This window comes from Oryx dammah, unplaced genomic scaffold (assembly GCF_014754425.2).
Source record: "Oryx dammah isolate SB20612 unplaced genomic scaffold, SCBI_Odam_1.1 HiC_scaffold_1, whole genome shotgun sequence".
In the NCBI taxonomy this organism is placed as follows: domain Eukaryota; kingdom Metazoa; phylum Chordata; class Mammalia; order Artiodactyla; family Bovidae; genus Oryx; species Oryx dammah.
This window is the reverse complement of record NW_024070185.1, coordinates 101,553,315-101,569,155: the sequence shown is the minus strand read 5'-3', so window position 1 is coordinate 101,569,155 and position 15,841 is coordinate 101,553,315. Positions and strand designations below refer to the sequence as shown.

General features: G+C 52.8%; 1 protein-coding gene across 3 annotated transcripts in view; it reads right to left on the bottom strand.

Annotated features, from left to right (window-relative positions):
- COL27A1 (collagen type XXVII alpha 1 chain) overlaps positions 1-15,841 on the bottom strand; it is a 149,661-nt gene that overhangs the window by 72,140 nt on the left and 61,680 nt on the right. For all 3 annotated transcript variants that reach the window (XR_005721023.1, XM_040239871.1, XM_040239881.1), the window contains 4 exons: positions 13,554-13,598; positions 4,236-4,289; positions 3,484-3,528; positions 160-213 (listed from right to left, as the gene is read on the bottom strand). Coding sequence is in view for 2 of the 3 variants with exons in the window: in XM_040239871.1 (XP_040095805.1) it covers positions 160-213; positions 3,484-3,528; positions 4,236-4,289; positions 13,554-13,598 (198 nt within the window). In the remaining variant the exon portion in view is untranslated. The remainder of the gene's footprint in view (positions 1-159; positions 214-3,483; positions 3,529-4,235; positions 4,290-13,553; positions 13,599-15,841) is intronic.

The following is a 15,841-nucleotide window of genomic DNA, read 5'->3' as shown; positions in this document are numbered from 1 at the left end:
ACAACAACAAGAGGGTGGGTGGAAGATGGAGGAGACAGGATGGTGGGAAAGGATGCCACCTTCCAGGTGGGTCCCGGCCCATGTCGGCCCCTGGGAAAGAAGCCAGCACCACAGAAGAGCAGGGCGGGGGCGGGCAGGAGGTGCATGTGCAGGGGTTACCTTGTCTCCTTGGAATCCGGCATCTCCGGACACACCTGGAACCCCTTGTTCACCCTAAATACACACCAGCAGAGAAGGTTACGATGGAAACCATGGCGAGTTCCGGAAGCCTCCCCCCCACATCCAGACCCAGTGGCAAGGTACAGCTCTGCCGAGGCCGTTCCCTATGTGGATCCACCCAGCAGCAGCCTAGTGAGAGAAAAGGGCAGCCCCCAGCCCCAGAGGCGCCTGGGTGGGGAAGATGGGCCCCCTCGGGGGACAGAGCCAGCTTAGCTGCAGGTCTGCCTGGGGTTGCTCAGGTGGCTGAACACTCCACTAACAGAAGCGAAGCTGCCGCATGTTGCCTGGCCTTGGCGGGAGATCAGACACTCGTGGGTCAAAGGAACCGTGTCTCGATCCTTCAACCTCTTCATCATCAACTGACGTCACACGGAAGAGCGTGCAGCTTGGACAGCGTCCCCGTGCCGCCGTGGGTTCAGAGCGCTTGCACTTGTTGCTTGATATTTTTCACTGTCAGGTTGCGAGTTCTCACATCTTCCTTCTGTGGGAGTTTCTATGCCAGCAATCGGCTTCAGTCTACGTCTAATTAACTGCTTTGAATCAGCTATAGCATGAGAAACCAGAGAGCTTAGCTCATTAAGACTACGTGTCAACAGCAAGTAAACTGGTCTCGAGTTAAGTCTGGGTGTTTCCCTTTTAAGATGACACATTGCATGGACTTGGTCACACTGATTCTGGCTGTCAGAGGTCTCTTCTGCCCCCTCCCTGTACTCAACCACATCCTGGTAAATGAGCTGTCACAGAACCAGATTGGGAGGTTTCTCCTTGGAGCTGGAACCGTCTCACACAGCCCTCATCCTTTCCAGCTTTCCATGTTGGTACATTGGCCCCAGGACTCAGAAAACATTCACAGCCCTGGCAGCAGTTGGATGGATGGGGAGAAAAACCCAAGAAGAATGGAGAATCTTAGAGAACTCATGTCGTGCAGCTAAGGCCATGATCCAACAGAACTTCCTCGGGAGAACAAAAGCCAGAATTTTTTTTTTATAAGAAAAAAAAGTGCGTGTTTTTTTTTTTTTTTTAACTTACTTTGGTTTTTCAAATTTGGAAAATCTTATACAATATCCCAGAGTTTTAGGAACTTAGGAACTTTTTTTTTTTTAATATCCAAAGAAGGAGTAAGATGGTTTTTTAAAAAATGGTTCAAAGGCCCCTAAAAAATCAGGACAAGGGATCTGGAGAAAGCTGAGCCTGGAGCAGAAGCCTGGGTTCCAGAATGTACCTCCATGGGAGGAGAGGGAGCCAGGTGGTGGCAAACGGGACTGAGGCCAGGCTGGTTCATGACAATCTGGGATTCTAGGCAGGATGACCATGGAACATGAAGGGGTGGCTCTGTCATCCCAGGGTGGGGCCAGAAGGTGGTGTGGAGTGAGGAGGGGCTGATAAGAACACTGCTCCCCCCAATATTATGACCCTATTCTAGCCAAAGAAGCAGAAAAGAGATTTCTTTTTCTTTTCTTTTTTTTTTTTTAACTCTAAAGACTTATTTGATTTTGCTGAGATCTGTGAGCAGGAAAATAATTTCCGGCTTTTACATCTCTTGATGTCCCAGGCAGCACCAGTCAGCAAGCCAGCCGAATTCTATGTAACACGTTTATTTCCATGTTCCTGAAGAAACAGTGAGCTGGAGGCCAGCTCTGCAAAGGGCCTATAAAAAGCTCCCTGCCTACACTCCTATTTCCAACCCCCCCACTTCCTTTCACCTTGTCCATGACTTCAACATTTCCAGAGTGCTGATGACTCAAACCACGGGGTAAACAGGTAGCTGTGGGGAAGCCCCCACCTCCAACAGAAAGCCCCTACATCTCCAGAGGGCATGCCATGGAAGAGGGGGCTTAGCAACCAGCAGGGCAGAGCCAGAGGGCAAAGCTGAGTGGGGAGGGGTGGGAGGGTGGGGGGAGGGGCAGCTGGAGGCTTGGGTGCGAGGGAGGAGACGGGAGAGGTGGAGACAGACACAGGACTGGGGTGAGCACCGCCCGGCTGGGCACCAGGGGTGGGGGTGGGCAGGGCAACTGGGGATGCTCATTTCAGCCCAGCAGCTCTAGTTTTGCTAAGAGCCCAGGCTCTGGGCTGGCTCCTACAGATCACTGAGTTTCCTTTGAAGAACCTCTTCTCTTTGGGTCTGTTTCTCCAGTTGTGATATGTAGGCACTGGAGGAGGTGACCTCTAAGGACCTCATCAACTCTGCCCTTCTGACCTCAGTCCTGCTTCAGGGTGGAGGTCTCTGCTGGCAGGTGCCGATGTTTGAATCCTGATGCTACGTACCAGCTGTGCGTGCTCAGCAAGCTTCCCATCTCGTAGAGGGGTGGAGGATGGGCGAGCTAAGCCCTGGAGAACACCTAGAGGGGGACCAGTGTTGGTCCCTGCTCCTGTTTCTCAAACTTTGGAGGAGCAGAGTCATCTGAAGACAGGAGCAGGGAGCACGGCCCCAGAGCAGGTGAGCGGCTCTTATCTGCTCAGGCTTATGGAAACTTGGATGCTGCCCCAAAGCTCTCCCATGCTCCCTCTGTGGGGCCTGGCTTGTCAAGAGGCTGCAGGGGAGGGCAGGAAGAAGGCCACAGAGCCGAGCACAAGAACGTGCCTCTACCCACTGAGTCTCTTCAGATGCTTCGGATGCTGCAGGGCCTAGGCCAGGTGCTGCCCCTCTCTGGGCCCTGGGGTCCCACCTACCCAACTCCAGCTCTGGTTTGGCCCAGGGCTGGCTCGGCAGTGGAACTGTGGAAGACACATGGCAAGGGTGCCACCCCGCGCCCACCCCCGGCACAGCTGGGAGGAACGCCGGTCAGGGGCATCTGTTGCATTTTCAGACCCTGGGATTGGGCTCCCAATTCCAATCTTGACAGTGGATGTGGATTTGTTTCCTCCTATGCCATCACCCCTGCCCTGGGGCCCATCATCTCAGCTCCACTTCTCCTATCTCTCCATCCCCACCCTCTGTATCCTGTGGCTTTGACCTCAAAGCCTGGATGCTAGCCTCAGCTTTGTTCCCCAGATTCGGAGACCTGCCTTAACTCACCCCTAACCCAAGTTTCAACAGCCTCAGCCCCCTACTCTGTCTGCCAAGATCTGCATGCTTCCAGAACCATCTGCCTGAATCCCACCCAGAGTTACAGGGAAGAAGTTGGGGAGCACAGATTTAGGGAGGGCCAGAGGGGAGGCAGAAGTGCAGGGGAGTGGACCTGGCGAGAAATCAGCAGCAGCGCCGAGGCGGAGGGGATTCGCATGCAGATGGAACACAGTGCAATAAGGGAGCATTCAGATCACCTTATCACCTTTCAGTCCGGGCTCCCCCACGTTTCCCATCAGTCCCTGCAAGACAGAGGCCGGGGCTCAGCTGTGAGGGTGAAAGCCCCAGCAGTCAGGATCCCTGGCGTAAACCCATTGGCTTGCTGCAAGACCCTGTGCTGAATGCTCCAGCCCAGGGCTCAGTTTTCTCATCTGTAAAAGGGGGCAATGAGCCCCGGCCCAAAGGGCGATGGTGTGGCATGTAGGACCATAAGAAGGGGCAGCTGACTTGTGAATCACAGAGCTCTGGACACATCCAGGGGAGAAGGGTGCTAACGGGGGAGACGGCCTTCATGAGCTGTGTCACACGCTTGTTAGCCAAGTGGAATCGTCCCTGGAACGTGGCCCTGGCAGCGTAAGCCCACCTTTCGCCTGCACACCCATGCCACTCAGGAATGTCCTGAGCTCACTGGCTTGCCATTATAGTTTCTGTCCCCCTGGTGATGTTCTGCACTGGACTTTCAGTGCCCTGAGGTCCAGAACCACGTCTGACTCATGCTCAGCTGGGGGACTGCTGTCCAATAAAGATGTCTGGCATAAATGACATGCACACGATGTTTGGCTCTCAGGACTGAGAAGCACTGAGCCCCTGATCTGCCACGTTCTACCCCAGCACCCCTCTGAGTACACTCCCCCACCATTGTGTCAGGGTACCCTTCCTTCTAAGCTGAAATGAGTCAGGGGGCGCCTGGCTGGGATGAGACTCAGAGTAAAGAAAGGTTTCTGTTTACCTTCATGCCCTTGGGTCCTGGGTAGCCAATCGGACCCAATGTTCCCATGTCGCCCTGGGAAGAGAAAGAGAAGAAGGCAGCAATGAGAAAGGCTCACAGGAGGCTGGCCTGGGAAGAATTCCAAGGATGCAAACCCCCTCCCTATCCCTGGGTTGATCTTGTAATTAGGCGTGTTCACCTCCACCGAAATACTGGAGTTAATTTCACAGAGGTCCTCTCCCAAGCTCATGCCTTGATTGGTGCCCCTCCCTCTACCTCTTTTCACCTCACACTGGATTCTTCATATCCCCTACTAGCTAAGGCAGGGGTTCCCAAGCTCCAGGATTTAATGCCTGATGATCCGAGGTGGAGCTGATACAATAATAATAGGGATAAAGTGCACAATAAATGTAATGCGCTTGAATCATCGCAAAACCATCCTGCCTCCCTGGTCCGTGGAAAAATTCTTCCAGGAAGCCCAGGCCCTGGTGCCGGAGAGGTTGGGGACTGCTGAGCTAAGGGATTCAGGGCATTTCATTGGGCTCCTGCGGTCCTCAGCCTCCTGATCTATAAAATGCAGATGATGAATCCTCCCCTCCGAGAGCTGCTGAAAAGGCAAACTAAGCACACACAGAGGCTTCAACTCCTCTAGCTTAGTGAGGGGCAAGAATTTCTGCTTCCAGAGGCTGCTCTCCTTGGGACAGCAGCAAGAAAGGAGTGGGGCTGTCAGTCACAGACACCAGAGTGGCAAACGGACCCCGTAGGACACTAAGATCAGTGGGTAAATCCTGGACCACAGGTTGGAGACCCAGCATCACATCAGATCAGCCTGTTCAAGGTGGGAGCAGGGCATGGAGTTCATTCACCCCGGAGAGTCACATTCACTGAGGGCTGGGGAAAGGCTGGGAGGCGGTCAGCGCATATCAAGGCCAGACCACTCGGTCCCATCTCTCCTCCGAGGCTCACTCACTCATGTGAGATTTCAGAACTGAACCTCTCCATGCCTCAGGTTCCTCATCTCCAATAGGGACTAATACTCTGTACCTCCTGGAGTTTGGAGAAGCAATTGACTTACATGGATAAAGTACTTGGCACAGTCTGGAGGCATTTTTGGCAGTTACAACTGAAGAGGTACTACTGGCAAACCCCCTCCCCACAACAAAGGGTTATCTGGCTTGGGGGACGTCCCTGGTGGTCCAGTGGCTAAGACTGAGTGCTCCCAATAGAGGGGGCCCAGGTTTGATCCCTGGTCAGGGAAGTAGATCTCACACACCGCAACTAAGAGTTCACAGGCTGCAACTAAGCCCCAGCACAGCCAAGTCGATAAATGAATATTAAAAAACAACAGAGTCATGACCAACCTAGATAGCATATTAAAAAGCAGAGACATTACTTTGCCAACAAAGGTCCGTCTAGTCAAGGCTATGGTTTTTCCAGTAGTCATGTATGGATGTGAGAGTTGGACTATAAAGAAAGCTGAGTGCTGAAGAAGGGATGCTTTTGAACTGTGGTGTTGGAGAAGACTCTTGAGAGTCCCTTGGACTGCAAGGAGATCCAACCAGTCCATTCTAAAGGAGATCAATCCTGGGTGTGTTCATTGGAAGGACTGATGCTGAAGTTGAAACTCCAATACTTTGGCCACGTAATTCAAATACTGACTCATTTGAAAAGACCCTGATGCTGGGAAAGATTGAAGGCAGGAGGAGAAGGAGACGACAGAGGATGAGATGGTTGGATGGCATCACTGACTCAATGGACATGAGTTTGGGTGAACTCTAGGAGTTGGTGATGGACAGGGAGGCCTGGCATGCTTCAGGCCATGGGGTCACAAAGAGTTGGACATAACCGAGCGACTGAACTGAACTGAACTGAAAAACCAGTAATTATCTGGCTCAAATGTCAACCAGAGGCGAGAAACCCTGGTCTAGAGTGAGGGGGTGCACCCTCTTTCCCTGCAGGATCCTCACTTCCTGCCCTGCCCTACCACTACGGCCCTCAGCCACAGCCATCAAATTAAGCCTTCGCCCAGAGAGAGGGAGCCCCTGAAGTGCTCTCTTCGCTCCCTTTTCCACCCTCTGTGACTGATGTGCATGTCTGGCTGCTGTGTGAGCTCCACCAGTGTGCTTGACCTCTCTGGGCCTCGGTTTCCCATCTCCCAAGTCAGGCTCCATGGAAGCCCCTGGCAAGCGCTCTGCAGCACTGAAGGAATGCAGCCTGCCCCAGGTGGCCAGGCTCAAGAACCGGCTCCTGTGGGAGCTGCCTGGAGCTGGCTCGGTGGGAGGCTGGCAGAGAATGGGACGTCACGTTCCTGCCGACTCCTGTGGAAGGAAGGGCAGCGATGGAGGGAAACACGCAGAGCTCAGAGACCGCAGCTGGCCTGGCTGAGGCAACGCTGATTCTCACCACGCCCCCCATCACCCACCACCCTTCTGAACCCACCTGACTGGGTGAAACCAAACCTTCTCGCTGAGCCTTTGCCAAGGAGTTCTGCTTACAGTTCCCATCAAGTAGTCTTATTAAGAAAGGGAACGCTCAGTTTAATGGGTGATCACAGCAACACAGATGACACTCGGGAAGGCTCCACGCTGCGCACTTCACACTCTTCAGCTCCGTTACTGCTCCCGACCGCCCTTCACGATCTGCCTGATCTCCCTGTTTTACAGATGAGGAAACTGAGGCTCCAAGAGGTGAGGGCTTGAGCAAGTCACAGAGCTCAGCAGAGCTGGGATTCACATTGGGTAGTCTGTCCCCAGAGTTTCTAAGCAATTCTGAAGTAATCTTGGGAGAGAAGAAGCCAGGATTGCAGGCCAGACAGAGGCTGGAGGGAAGGACAGCCAGCTCCTCAGTTAGGTTCAGTTCAGTCGCTCAGTCGTGTCCAACTCTTTGCGACCCCATGAACCGCAGCACGCCAGGCCTCCCTGTCCATCACCAACTCCTAGAGTTCACCCAAACTCATGTCCATTGAGTCAGTGATGTCATCCAATCATCTCATCCTCTGTCGTCCCCTTCTCCCCCTGCCTTCAATCTTTCCCAGCATCAGGGTCTTTTCCAATGAGTCAGTCCTTCACATCAGGTGGCCAAAGCTCAGAGAAGAGTATTTCAGCTCTTTGGACGCTTTGTCTGGTCCCTCCCCTGCTGCACCACCCCCACCCTGCTTTTCCTGGAGGAAGGGAACAAAGGGTGGCCACCCAGAGTTCCCCGCAGTGGTGCACACACAGACAAGGTCCTGCTGATGCAGAGGCTCTGATGGGGGCTGGGGTCTTGAACAGAGAGGACCAGCCAGCAGCTCTGGGAACATACGCTCCCTCTTCCCAATCCAGACCCGATGGCAGCTTGTTGCATGGAGGCTGCATTCAGTACAAGCCTGACCAATGCACCCACATGCATGCACCACCCCTCTCCAAAGGGGTCTGTGTCTGGTTGGGGGCCAGGGCCAGGGCCAGTGCGGGCTTCCCCTCCAAGAACCCATGGAAAAGGGGCTCTGGCTGCAGGGCACATGGGAAGCAGTTGGCTGCTTGCTGAGGACAGGTCTTCTTCATGTGGGCAGGACCCCATGTTGGACTAGAAAAGCATTTGGGGGAGAAGAGAGAAAATCTCAGGCCCGCATTCCGCTCCCCCCCTACTCCGGTATAGCCCACAGATACCAGCCTGCTTTGTGCTCAGCACTCGTGGGCAGCTTGGCCAGTGACACACAAAGTCAGGTCCCACAAGAAAGCACAGTGAGTCACACCCACAATCTGGAACCTGTTTCCCCGTCTGCCAGACCTCCCAGATCCTGCTCAATACACTGCACCCCTCACTTCACAGACTCCCACCAAGAATGCAACCAATCAGCCACATCCGCGCCCACTGAAAGAACTCCTGAGTGCCAGACGCCACACCAGACAACTTCCAGCCTCATCAAATCTGTTCAGATGCTCCCCGACTACTCACAGTTGTCTCATGAGGTCAGCACCATTGTTAGTGCCATGTCACAGATGAGAAAACTGAGGCTCAGAGTGAGGTGAAGCAAGTTCCCCAAGACCAAGCAACAGGTAGGGGACACAGGCAGGACCAGAACAGGTCTGTGTGTCGGTCGGGTCCCGCAGTCCATGCTCACAGGCCTGGGACTGACTCGGCTTATTCCAATGAAGGACCCAACGATGCCTTTCCTTATTGCTCTCATTCATGAGTGACAAGGCGTGAGGGCAGGCTTGAGATTCAAAAGCAGATGAGAGTCCTACTCCCCTGCCCAACAGGTCAGCAGGCGTCCAGGCTGGGGCTTGCCAGGAACCCCTGAAAGAACACCTGGGGGGCTCCCAGTGCCCACTCTCACGGGTGCTCGCAGAGCCTCCCTCGCTGTTGTTGCTCTGCTGCTGGACATTCCCTGGCCACTGCTTCCTACACCGAGTGCTCCGCCCTGAGCTCACACTGTTCATTGTCCTCAGCACGAGCTTCACTTCCCTGACCCCACAGGCCATCATGTCCGAGCCTGACGAGACTTTAACTCATGGCCTTTTCTACACCGATGACAACTGACATGAGTGCCTATGTGGCACAGCCTGCCCGGTGCCCTAGAGGAAGTGCTCACTAAAGGGGCTAAATCAGTGGGTGAAAAAGAAGCCCACTCACTCCTTTCCAAACCCTCCAGGGAAAAACCTTCCCTGGAACTGCCTTTTGAAGGCAACAAGGCATCCTTGAAACTCCACTAGGAGGTCAGGTGCTTGGGGATGGGGACCCAGGTGACCAGCCCTGGCTCCTGTATGGTCTTCATAAGCGCCGTCTCTCACCCAGAAGAGCCCCTGGCACAGTCCAGTTCACATTCTCATACATCTGCTGTCTCCATTCACCCCTGAAGTCATGAGGAGCTGGAGGGGTGGTGCAGTGGCGAAGGGGCTGAACTCTGAAACAGACAGCTTCAAGGCTGTGTGACCTCGGGCAGGTGCGTCAGCCTCTCTGAGCCTCAGTTTCCTTAACTGTACAATGGTAATCCCACTTTTCGCTCAGAGGGTTTCTGTGATAATTAAGTACCTAGCACAGGGCCTGGCACATGAAGGTTTGGTAGATGTTAACTAGTAGGGTTCCTGACCTTGTTTCATAGACAAAGAAATAAAGTCAGGGGGTCATTTGGTGACAGGACAGGGTGGGCTTGTCCACTATATCCCACACGCTGGGATTCGGCCAGATCACATTTTTGGGTCTCATTAAACGGAAACGGCGAGATTCCCTTTGTGTCACTCTGAATACAAAAGACAGAAATCTTCTTTGTTGAGCAGACTCTGGAATCAGGCACACTTTGCTTGAGGGCCAGCCAAAGGGTTTCAATTACTCAAAGGCGGCTGCTTCAAGACTGACTCACCTCCGAGACTGCAGGGGGCCACCCAGTGGCTTTTGGGATCAGGGTGGCACAGGTCTGAGTGGCAAGCCCCTCGCTGGTGACCTCGGGCCCCAGACTTCCCACCGGGGTGACCAGGCTGCTGTCTGCCTGCCTCATGCATCTCGAGGCCCCCAGCCTAACGTGTCAAGCACACACAGAAGCTCTGCAAATGTTCGTCTGTCCTCTCTCACCCTTCCTCCCCTGCAAGGACTCAGGGCACAGGGGATATTTCAGTTTCGGTCTGCATGCAAATTGCTGCAGCTGACTAGACTGAAGGCACTGAATAAATGTGGATCTCCACGAACATGATTGTCAGGACATGGAATTCCCATTTGCTCAGCTAGAAACCCACATCCTCTGGAAACTGTAGGTGACTCACAATCCCTCTTCCCTCTAGCTCCTGGTCAGAAAATTCCTTTTCCTCTCCAACTCTTTGGGGAGGCAATTTTTTTTCCCCAGACACAGAAGCTGCTGTCCCCAAAAATCCAGGTCAGGAGTGGGTGCCTTGGGTGGGACAGGGTACTGGCTTGGAGGCTGATGGTGACTTGGTGGGTGCAGGTCTAGAACCACCCTCCCTGCCAGGCACAAGGGGAAAGGAATGTCCCCTTGGCACCAGAGGGAGTTTAAAACCAGGAGAAGCAGGACTGAAAGTGGCCAAAGAAAGACATGAGGCCAGGTGGGGAGGACAGAGGGTTGGGTGGACTCAGTTCTTTGGAAAGGAGCAACATGAAGATCGCAGGGCCTAAGAAATGCAGGGACACCCAGGGCTCAGCCCCAGCTCAGGCCCCTCAGGAAAGGGTGGGAAGAGAAGTGCCCTGAGCTAAGAGGCACAGCCTCTGATCATCCCTCCATCTTCTCTTGCCTTGGGTGTGAACTTGACTTAGGGCCTCACTTTTCCCATCTGTCCAGTGGGATTTTCCTAAGCCATACTGAGCACAAGGTTGCCAGATTAAGTAAATAAAAATACAGGATGCCTGGTTAAAATGTGCATGTCAGATAAACAATCAAACAAAGGACTGACATTATAGTGTAAATGTGTTTTAAATAATGTATCTGAAATTCAAATTTCTCTGGGCCTCTTCTATTTTATCTGGCAGCCCTGACTGTGGAGAGCAAAGGGGAGTATCGGTGGGAAGAGCTTTTAAAGAGTCAGGAAGGCCAAGGGCTGTAATGGCATAGTCTTTAGAATCTGCGTGCGTTCGGCCAAGCAATACTCTCGCCCCTCTCAGGATCCAACCCTTGGACGCCAACAATGACAAATAGGACCGTGTGCCAAGAATGACAGCCAAGATATGTAAACATCCCTGCAGAAAAGCTTTGGGGACGAGGATCATATAGCCTGAAGAAGCAGCCTTAGGAAGAACAGATGCAACCATCTTTATATCTTGAACAGCCTCTCCCAGAGACAGGGAGATGAGGTGGGCTCAAAACACAGGAAAACCCTGCACAATGAGAGCTCTGTGAAAGTGGATGGACTTTCAAGGGAGGGAGCTTCCAACACCAGGGTGTTCAAGTTGGAGTTTAATGACCAAAATCCTCCAGAAGGGAGTCCTGCTGAGCTTTGAGAAGGTTGGCCCAGAAGACTTCTGAGATCCTCATAAAGTCAGGTTCCCTAATACTCACTGCAGAAATGTCTTTTACCAAAGCATTCAGGTCAGTGCCTTCTGCCAAAGAAGGTGCTCCACAAAGGACATCAGGGATGACAAATGTATGACTCACGTGTTGACACTTCCTAATCCCGAGCCAAGGCAGGCATCACCAATCAATCACAGCACTATCTCCCGATGACACTTCCTAATCCCGAGCCAAGGCAGGCATCACCAATCAATCACAGCACTATCTGCCGATGATTTCCAATGCGACTTTGAAATCTTTCTCAATGCAGCACTCTAAATGGCTGTTGTTCTGTGCTGTGGTTAGTGGCTCAGTTGTGTCCGACTCTTTGTGACTCTGTGGACTGCAGCCCGCCAGGCTCCTCTGTCCATGGAATTCTCCAGGCAAGAATACTGCAGTGGGTTGCCATTCCCTTCTCAAGGGATCTTCCCAACCCAGGGATTGACTCTGGCTTTCCTGCATTGCAGGCAGATTCTTCACTGGCTGGGCCACCAGGGAGGCCCTAGTGTATATAAAACACTACTACTACTACTGAATCACTACTTATTAACATAACTACTTTACTCTTTATTAACAAGTAGTAGTAATAAAATCATTATCATGATTATCACTAAATTTATTATTATTATTACTAGTGCTTCTTGAGTGCTTGCTATGTACTTCTTGCTGTTGTTCAGTTGCTAAGTTGTGTCTTTGTGAGCCCATGGACAGCAGCACGCCAGGCTACCTTCACCATCTCCAGGACTTTCCTCAAACTCAAGTCCACTGAGTCGGTGATGCCATCCAACCAGCTCATCCTCTGTCATCCCCTTCTCCTCCTGCCTTCAATCTTTCCCAGCATCAGTACTAGGCAATTTATATGTACTAGTTTCCCTGAATCCTCACAGCACTCTCCCAATTAGGTACTGATATAATTCCCATTTTAAAGATGAAGAAATTGAGGCACAGGAGGCTTAGAAAATGTGCTCAGAATTGCAATTAAAAGAGTGATAGAGCTAGGATTTGAACCCACGTAACCTGGTTCTAGACTGGTGTGGGTATATATGTGGTCCTAACAAGAGTGAGCATAAAGATCCCATCTGACAGAATGGATCCCTGAGGAAGTGAGCCTGTAACTGAAGACCACAGAGCCCAGAGGAAGTGAGGCCAGGATCTGTACACAGGTTGATCGGACCTCCACTCCTCACCCTGCCCTGGTTCTGCTCTCACCTACTTGAGCAGGAGCACTTTGCCCATGGGAGCCTCTGGGCCTTCTTCCCAGGACTGGTCTTCCCTGAACAATGGGGGTCCCCAATTCTCCAGGGCCATCACCAGCCTCCTTCTCAATAGAATGTCTCTGTACAGTGGCTGGAGTATCCAAAGCTGGCAGCCCATTTGTCAAGCCAGGCAACAGTCTCCTTGTATGAGCTCCTGAGACTCAAACCCCACAAGATATGTCCCAAAGAACAGAAGAGAGGGCCATCAGACCCTCAGGGAAGCTCCTAGACTTATTTCCTAGACTCAGGCCTGTCACTGGCCCTCAGGCCTGGGCCCAAGGTCAGGGCTTACCCTCTGGAGGTCTATAGGGGAGCCCCGGTTTTGGTTAATAGCATCATTCCACAAAGCTACCCCAACCTGGAGGGAGTCAGAAGTCAGATTGCTTCCCACCTCCCTGGTACAGGCCTCTTTCAGTCCCGGGCACATCAAGAGATAGTAACAAGAAATAACGTTTTAAAATAAAAGCAATATTTTCCACTAACTGCAAATTTACTGAGTGCTAGACCTTGTACAAAAGACAGTACAAGAATGCCTCTTTTAATCCTCATAGCCCTCCCAAAGAGGAGTCTACCATCATACCCATTTTACAGATGAAGAACTAAGGCTCAGGGAGGGTAAGTGACTTGACCCAGGTCACACAGCCTGGCTATGGCAGAACTGGGACTTGACCTCAGGTCATCTGGCTCCAAAGTCAGTGTTCTGAAAAGGATGGAGAAGACTGGCCAGGGTGGTCCAGAGCCTCAGCTCCTCTGCTAGTCACTTCCTTTGTCTGGACCTGAAGCACCTCATTTGTCGATGGGCACGCTACCACCTGCCTAGACCTTGCTGCAGAGCAACAGACAGGCAGCAGGTGTTAAAGTACACAGCCATCTCATGCTCCAAACCCTTCCGCATTTGAGTAATGAAGAAAGGGGCTCAGAGCAGGTTGGTGATCCACCTGAGGCCACACAGCATGGCTTTCCTCCCGTAGTCCCCTGCCCCGACTGCCCTGTCCTGCTCTCGCAGCTCCTCCAGGGGTCTGATGAGAGAGGAGCCTTTTCAGCAGGACTTGAGGCTCATTCCCCACACTCTCCCTTCTGGCCATTCTCCTCCCCAGGCATCTGTGTACTTACAATGAGGCCGGGGACTCCTGGGGGCCCTGGCAGGCCCAGTTCTCCCTGCAAAGAAAGAGAGACCAAGGTGGTTACTTGCTCTGTGTCCCTCCAGGCCACGCCCTCCACCCCCTCCTCCATGTGGGCCCCTGGTAGAATCATTTGGAGCTGAACATTTTTTGTTCCTGACTCTTCTGAGCCTGGCCTGGAGTTTGGATGAGAACTTCTTCCTTCATCATCAGCTTTCCACATCTGTAAAGTGGGGAGATTGGATTTCTAATCCAGTACCTTCCAGTGGCAGGTGTGAGAATGGGCAGAATCCTGACTGTAGCAATAAAGATGGGCAGGATGCCTGGCCCAGAAGATCTCATTTCATCCTCACCTTACAGATGGCAAAACTTAGGCTCCAAGGTCAGGCAACTGTCCCAAGGTCAAGGATGAGGAAATAACAGGGGGGGTGAGGACACCAAGCCGAGACCGACCCGGCCGGCCTCCCTCCATTTCTCACCAGAAGATACTGGGGCTCTTGAGAGGACCCCCCAACCTCCCAGCATAAAGAGGCTCTCAGGTTCCACCTCCCAGGGCCTCCAAGAGGCTGGGGAGCTCTCGCCTGGGTGTCAGGAGATACAGCCATGTATGGGCAAGTTTGTTTTCCAGATTTCTAAAAATGGACGTTCAATTGCCTGCACCAGAAAAGACAGGTAGAGGGGATTGGATCAAATTAAAAATGCAAGAGTGGGAATAAAAATAGGCTCTAGAAATGGTGATTCTGAATCACCAACATCCTCCGGGAGGTTGTCTTCCTTCATCTGTGCAGTCAGATGGGACATCATTACTATAGCCACTGAGAAGAGGAAGAGGAGGTGAGGAGTAGTCTTGGCTTTAACGCGAAGGATCTGAGACTTGGGAAAGGAAGGGACTTGTTCAAGGCTACTGGATTATGCAGCAGAGCAGGGACCAGTCATCAGGTCCTCTTCCTACTCTGGACCATAAGTACAGAGTCATCCCTGCCCCTCTCCAAGGACACTTCCAGGATGACATCACCTATTATATTAATAGTGGTTAATCCGGTGACTGGTACACTGAAGGAAAGACTCTTTCCCACTTCTGACCCCTTGCCAGTGCTCTTTCCTCCACCTGGAATGCCCCCCTACCATCTCTTTCCTCATCCCAATTCCAATGCCATCTTCCCCAGGAGTCATCTCTGCTTCATCCTCCTGCCTCCATAGCACCTGTGACCTCTCTGATCCCATGTCTCACTTCACCTCGTGCAATGGACTAGGGAGACGGCCATGAGCTCCTCCAGGGCAGGAACAGGCCCCATCATTACCCACTCTTTCCAACCCCTCCATCCAGTGAAAACCCAGCACCTCCCTCCCCTCTCTCACTGCATTCTCACAACACCTCTCTGAGACTGGCGGATCTACCATTGGGTCCCTGTCATTTACAGATGAGGAAACTGAGATCCAGACAGGGCAACTGATTTTTCCAAGCTTCCAAGCCTGGCAAGGGGTGCAGAAGGATCCGAACCCAGACCCACCTGGCTCTGAGGCCAGGGCTTCAGGTCCCCGGGGAGCCCGGGAGTCAGCCCCAAGCTGGGTGAGGCTCAAGGAGCATTTGTGGAATTAAAACAAGCACATATCAGGTGCTGACTATGGCTCTAGCAGCCACCTCTGCTGAGGGCACGGCTGGGCACAGCTGCGCAGACGGGAAGCCCCAGGACAGATGGGGGCACACGGCAGATGTGCCAAAGAGCCCTGGACATGATGTGCACTTCCAGGCAGAGAGCATGCTTTCCCACCACTGGAGCTGGAGCCTCGGACGGGAAGGGAGAGGCGGGCTCAGCTCCCCAGGGCAGGCTGACCTAGCTCCCTGACGAGCCTAGATTATTTACAAACTCTATAAACATGCCTATGCTGGAGATTGCTTTAGAACTCAGCTTTTCCCGCCATACAGGGCCTGCAAACCATCTGCTCCCCCAGGCCACTGCCGTCCCATAAACATTTCTGGGACTTTGTAAGATGGGTGGCCCTGGATTCCCCAGCAGGAAGTGACCCACGAACCTTCCTGACTCCTTGAGGATGGGACATAGCCTAGGGCTTCGGGACCTGGGGCTCAGTGGGCTGGAGGGCTCTCCTGGAGTTGGGTGGCATGGTTCAAAGGCCATCCATAGTAGACAGAAGCCAGGAATTCAGGAAAATCATGTAGTTCACCCAGGAGCACCCAGCTCATGGGTGACCCGGCTGGGTGACCTAAAAGCTTAGGGTCCTAAAACCTGCTGTGTGCTTGTCCCTAATCTCTTTCCTATT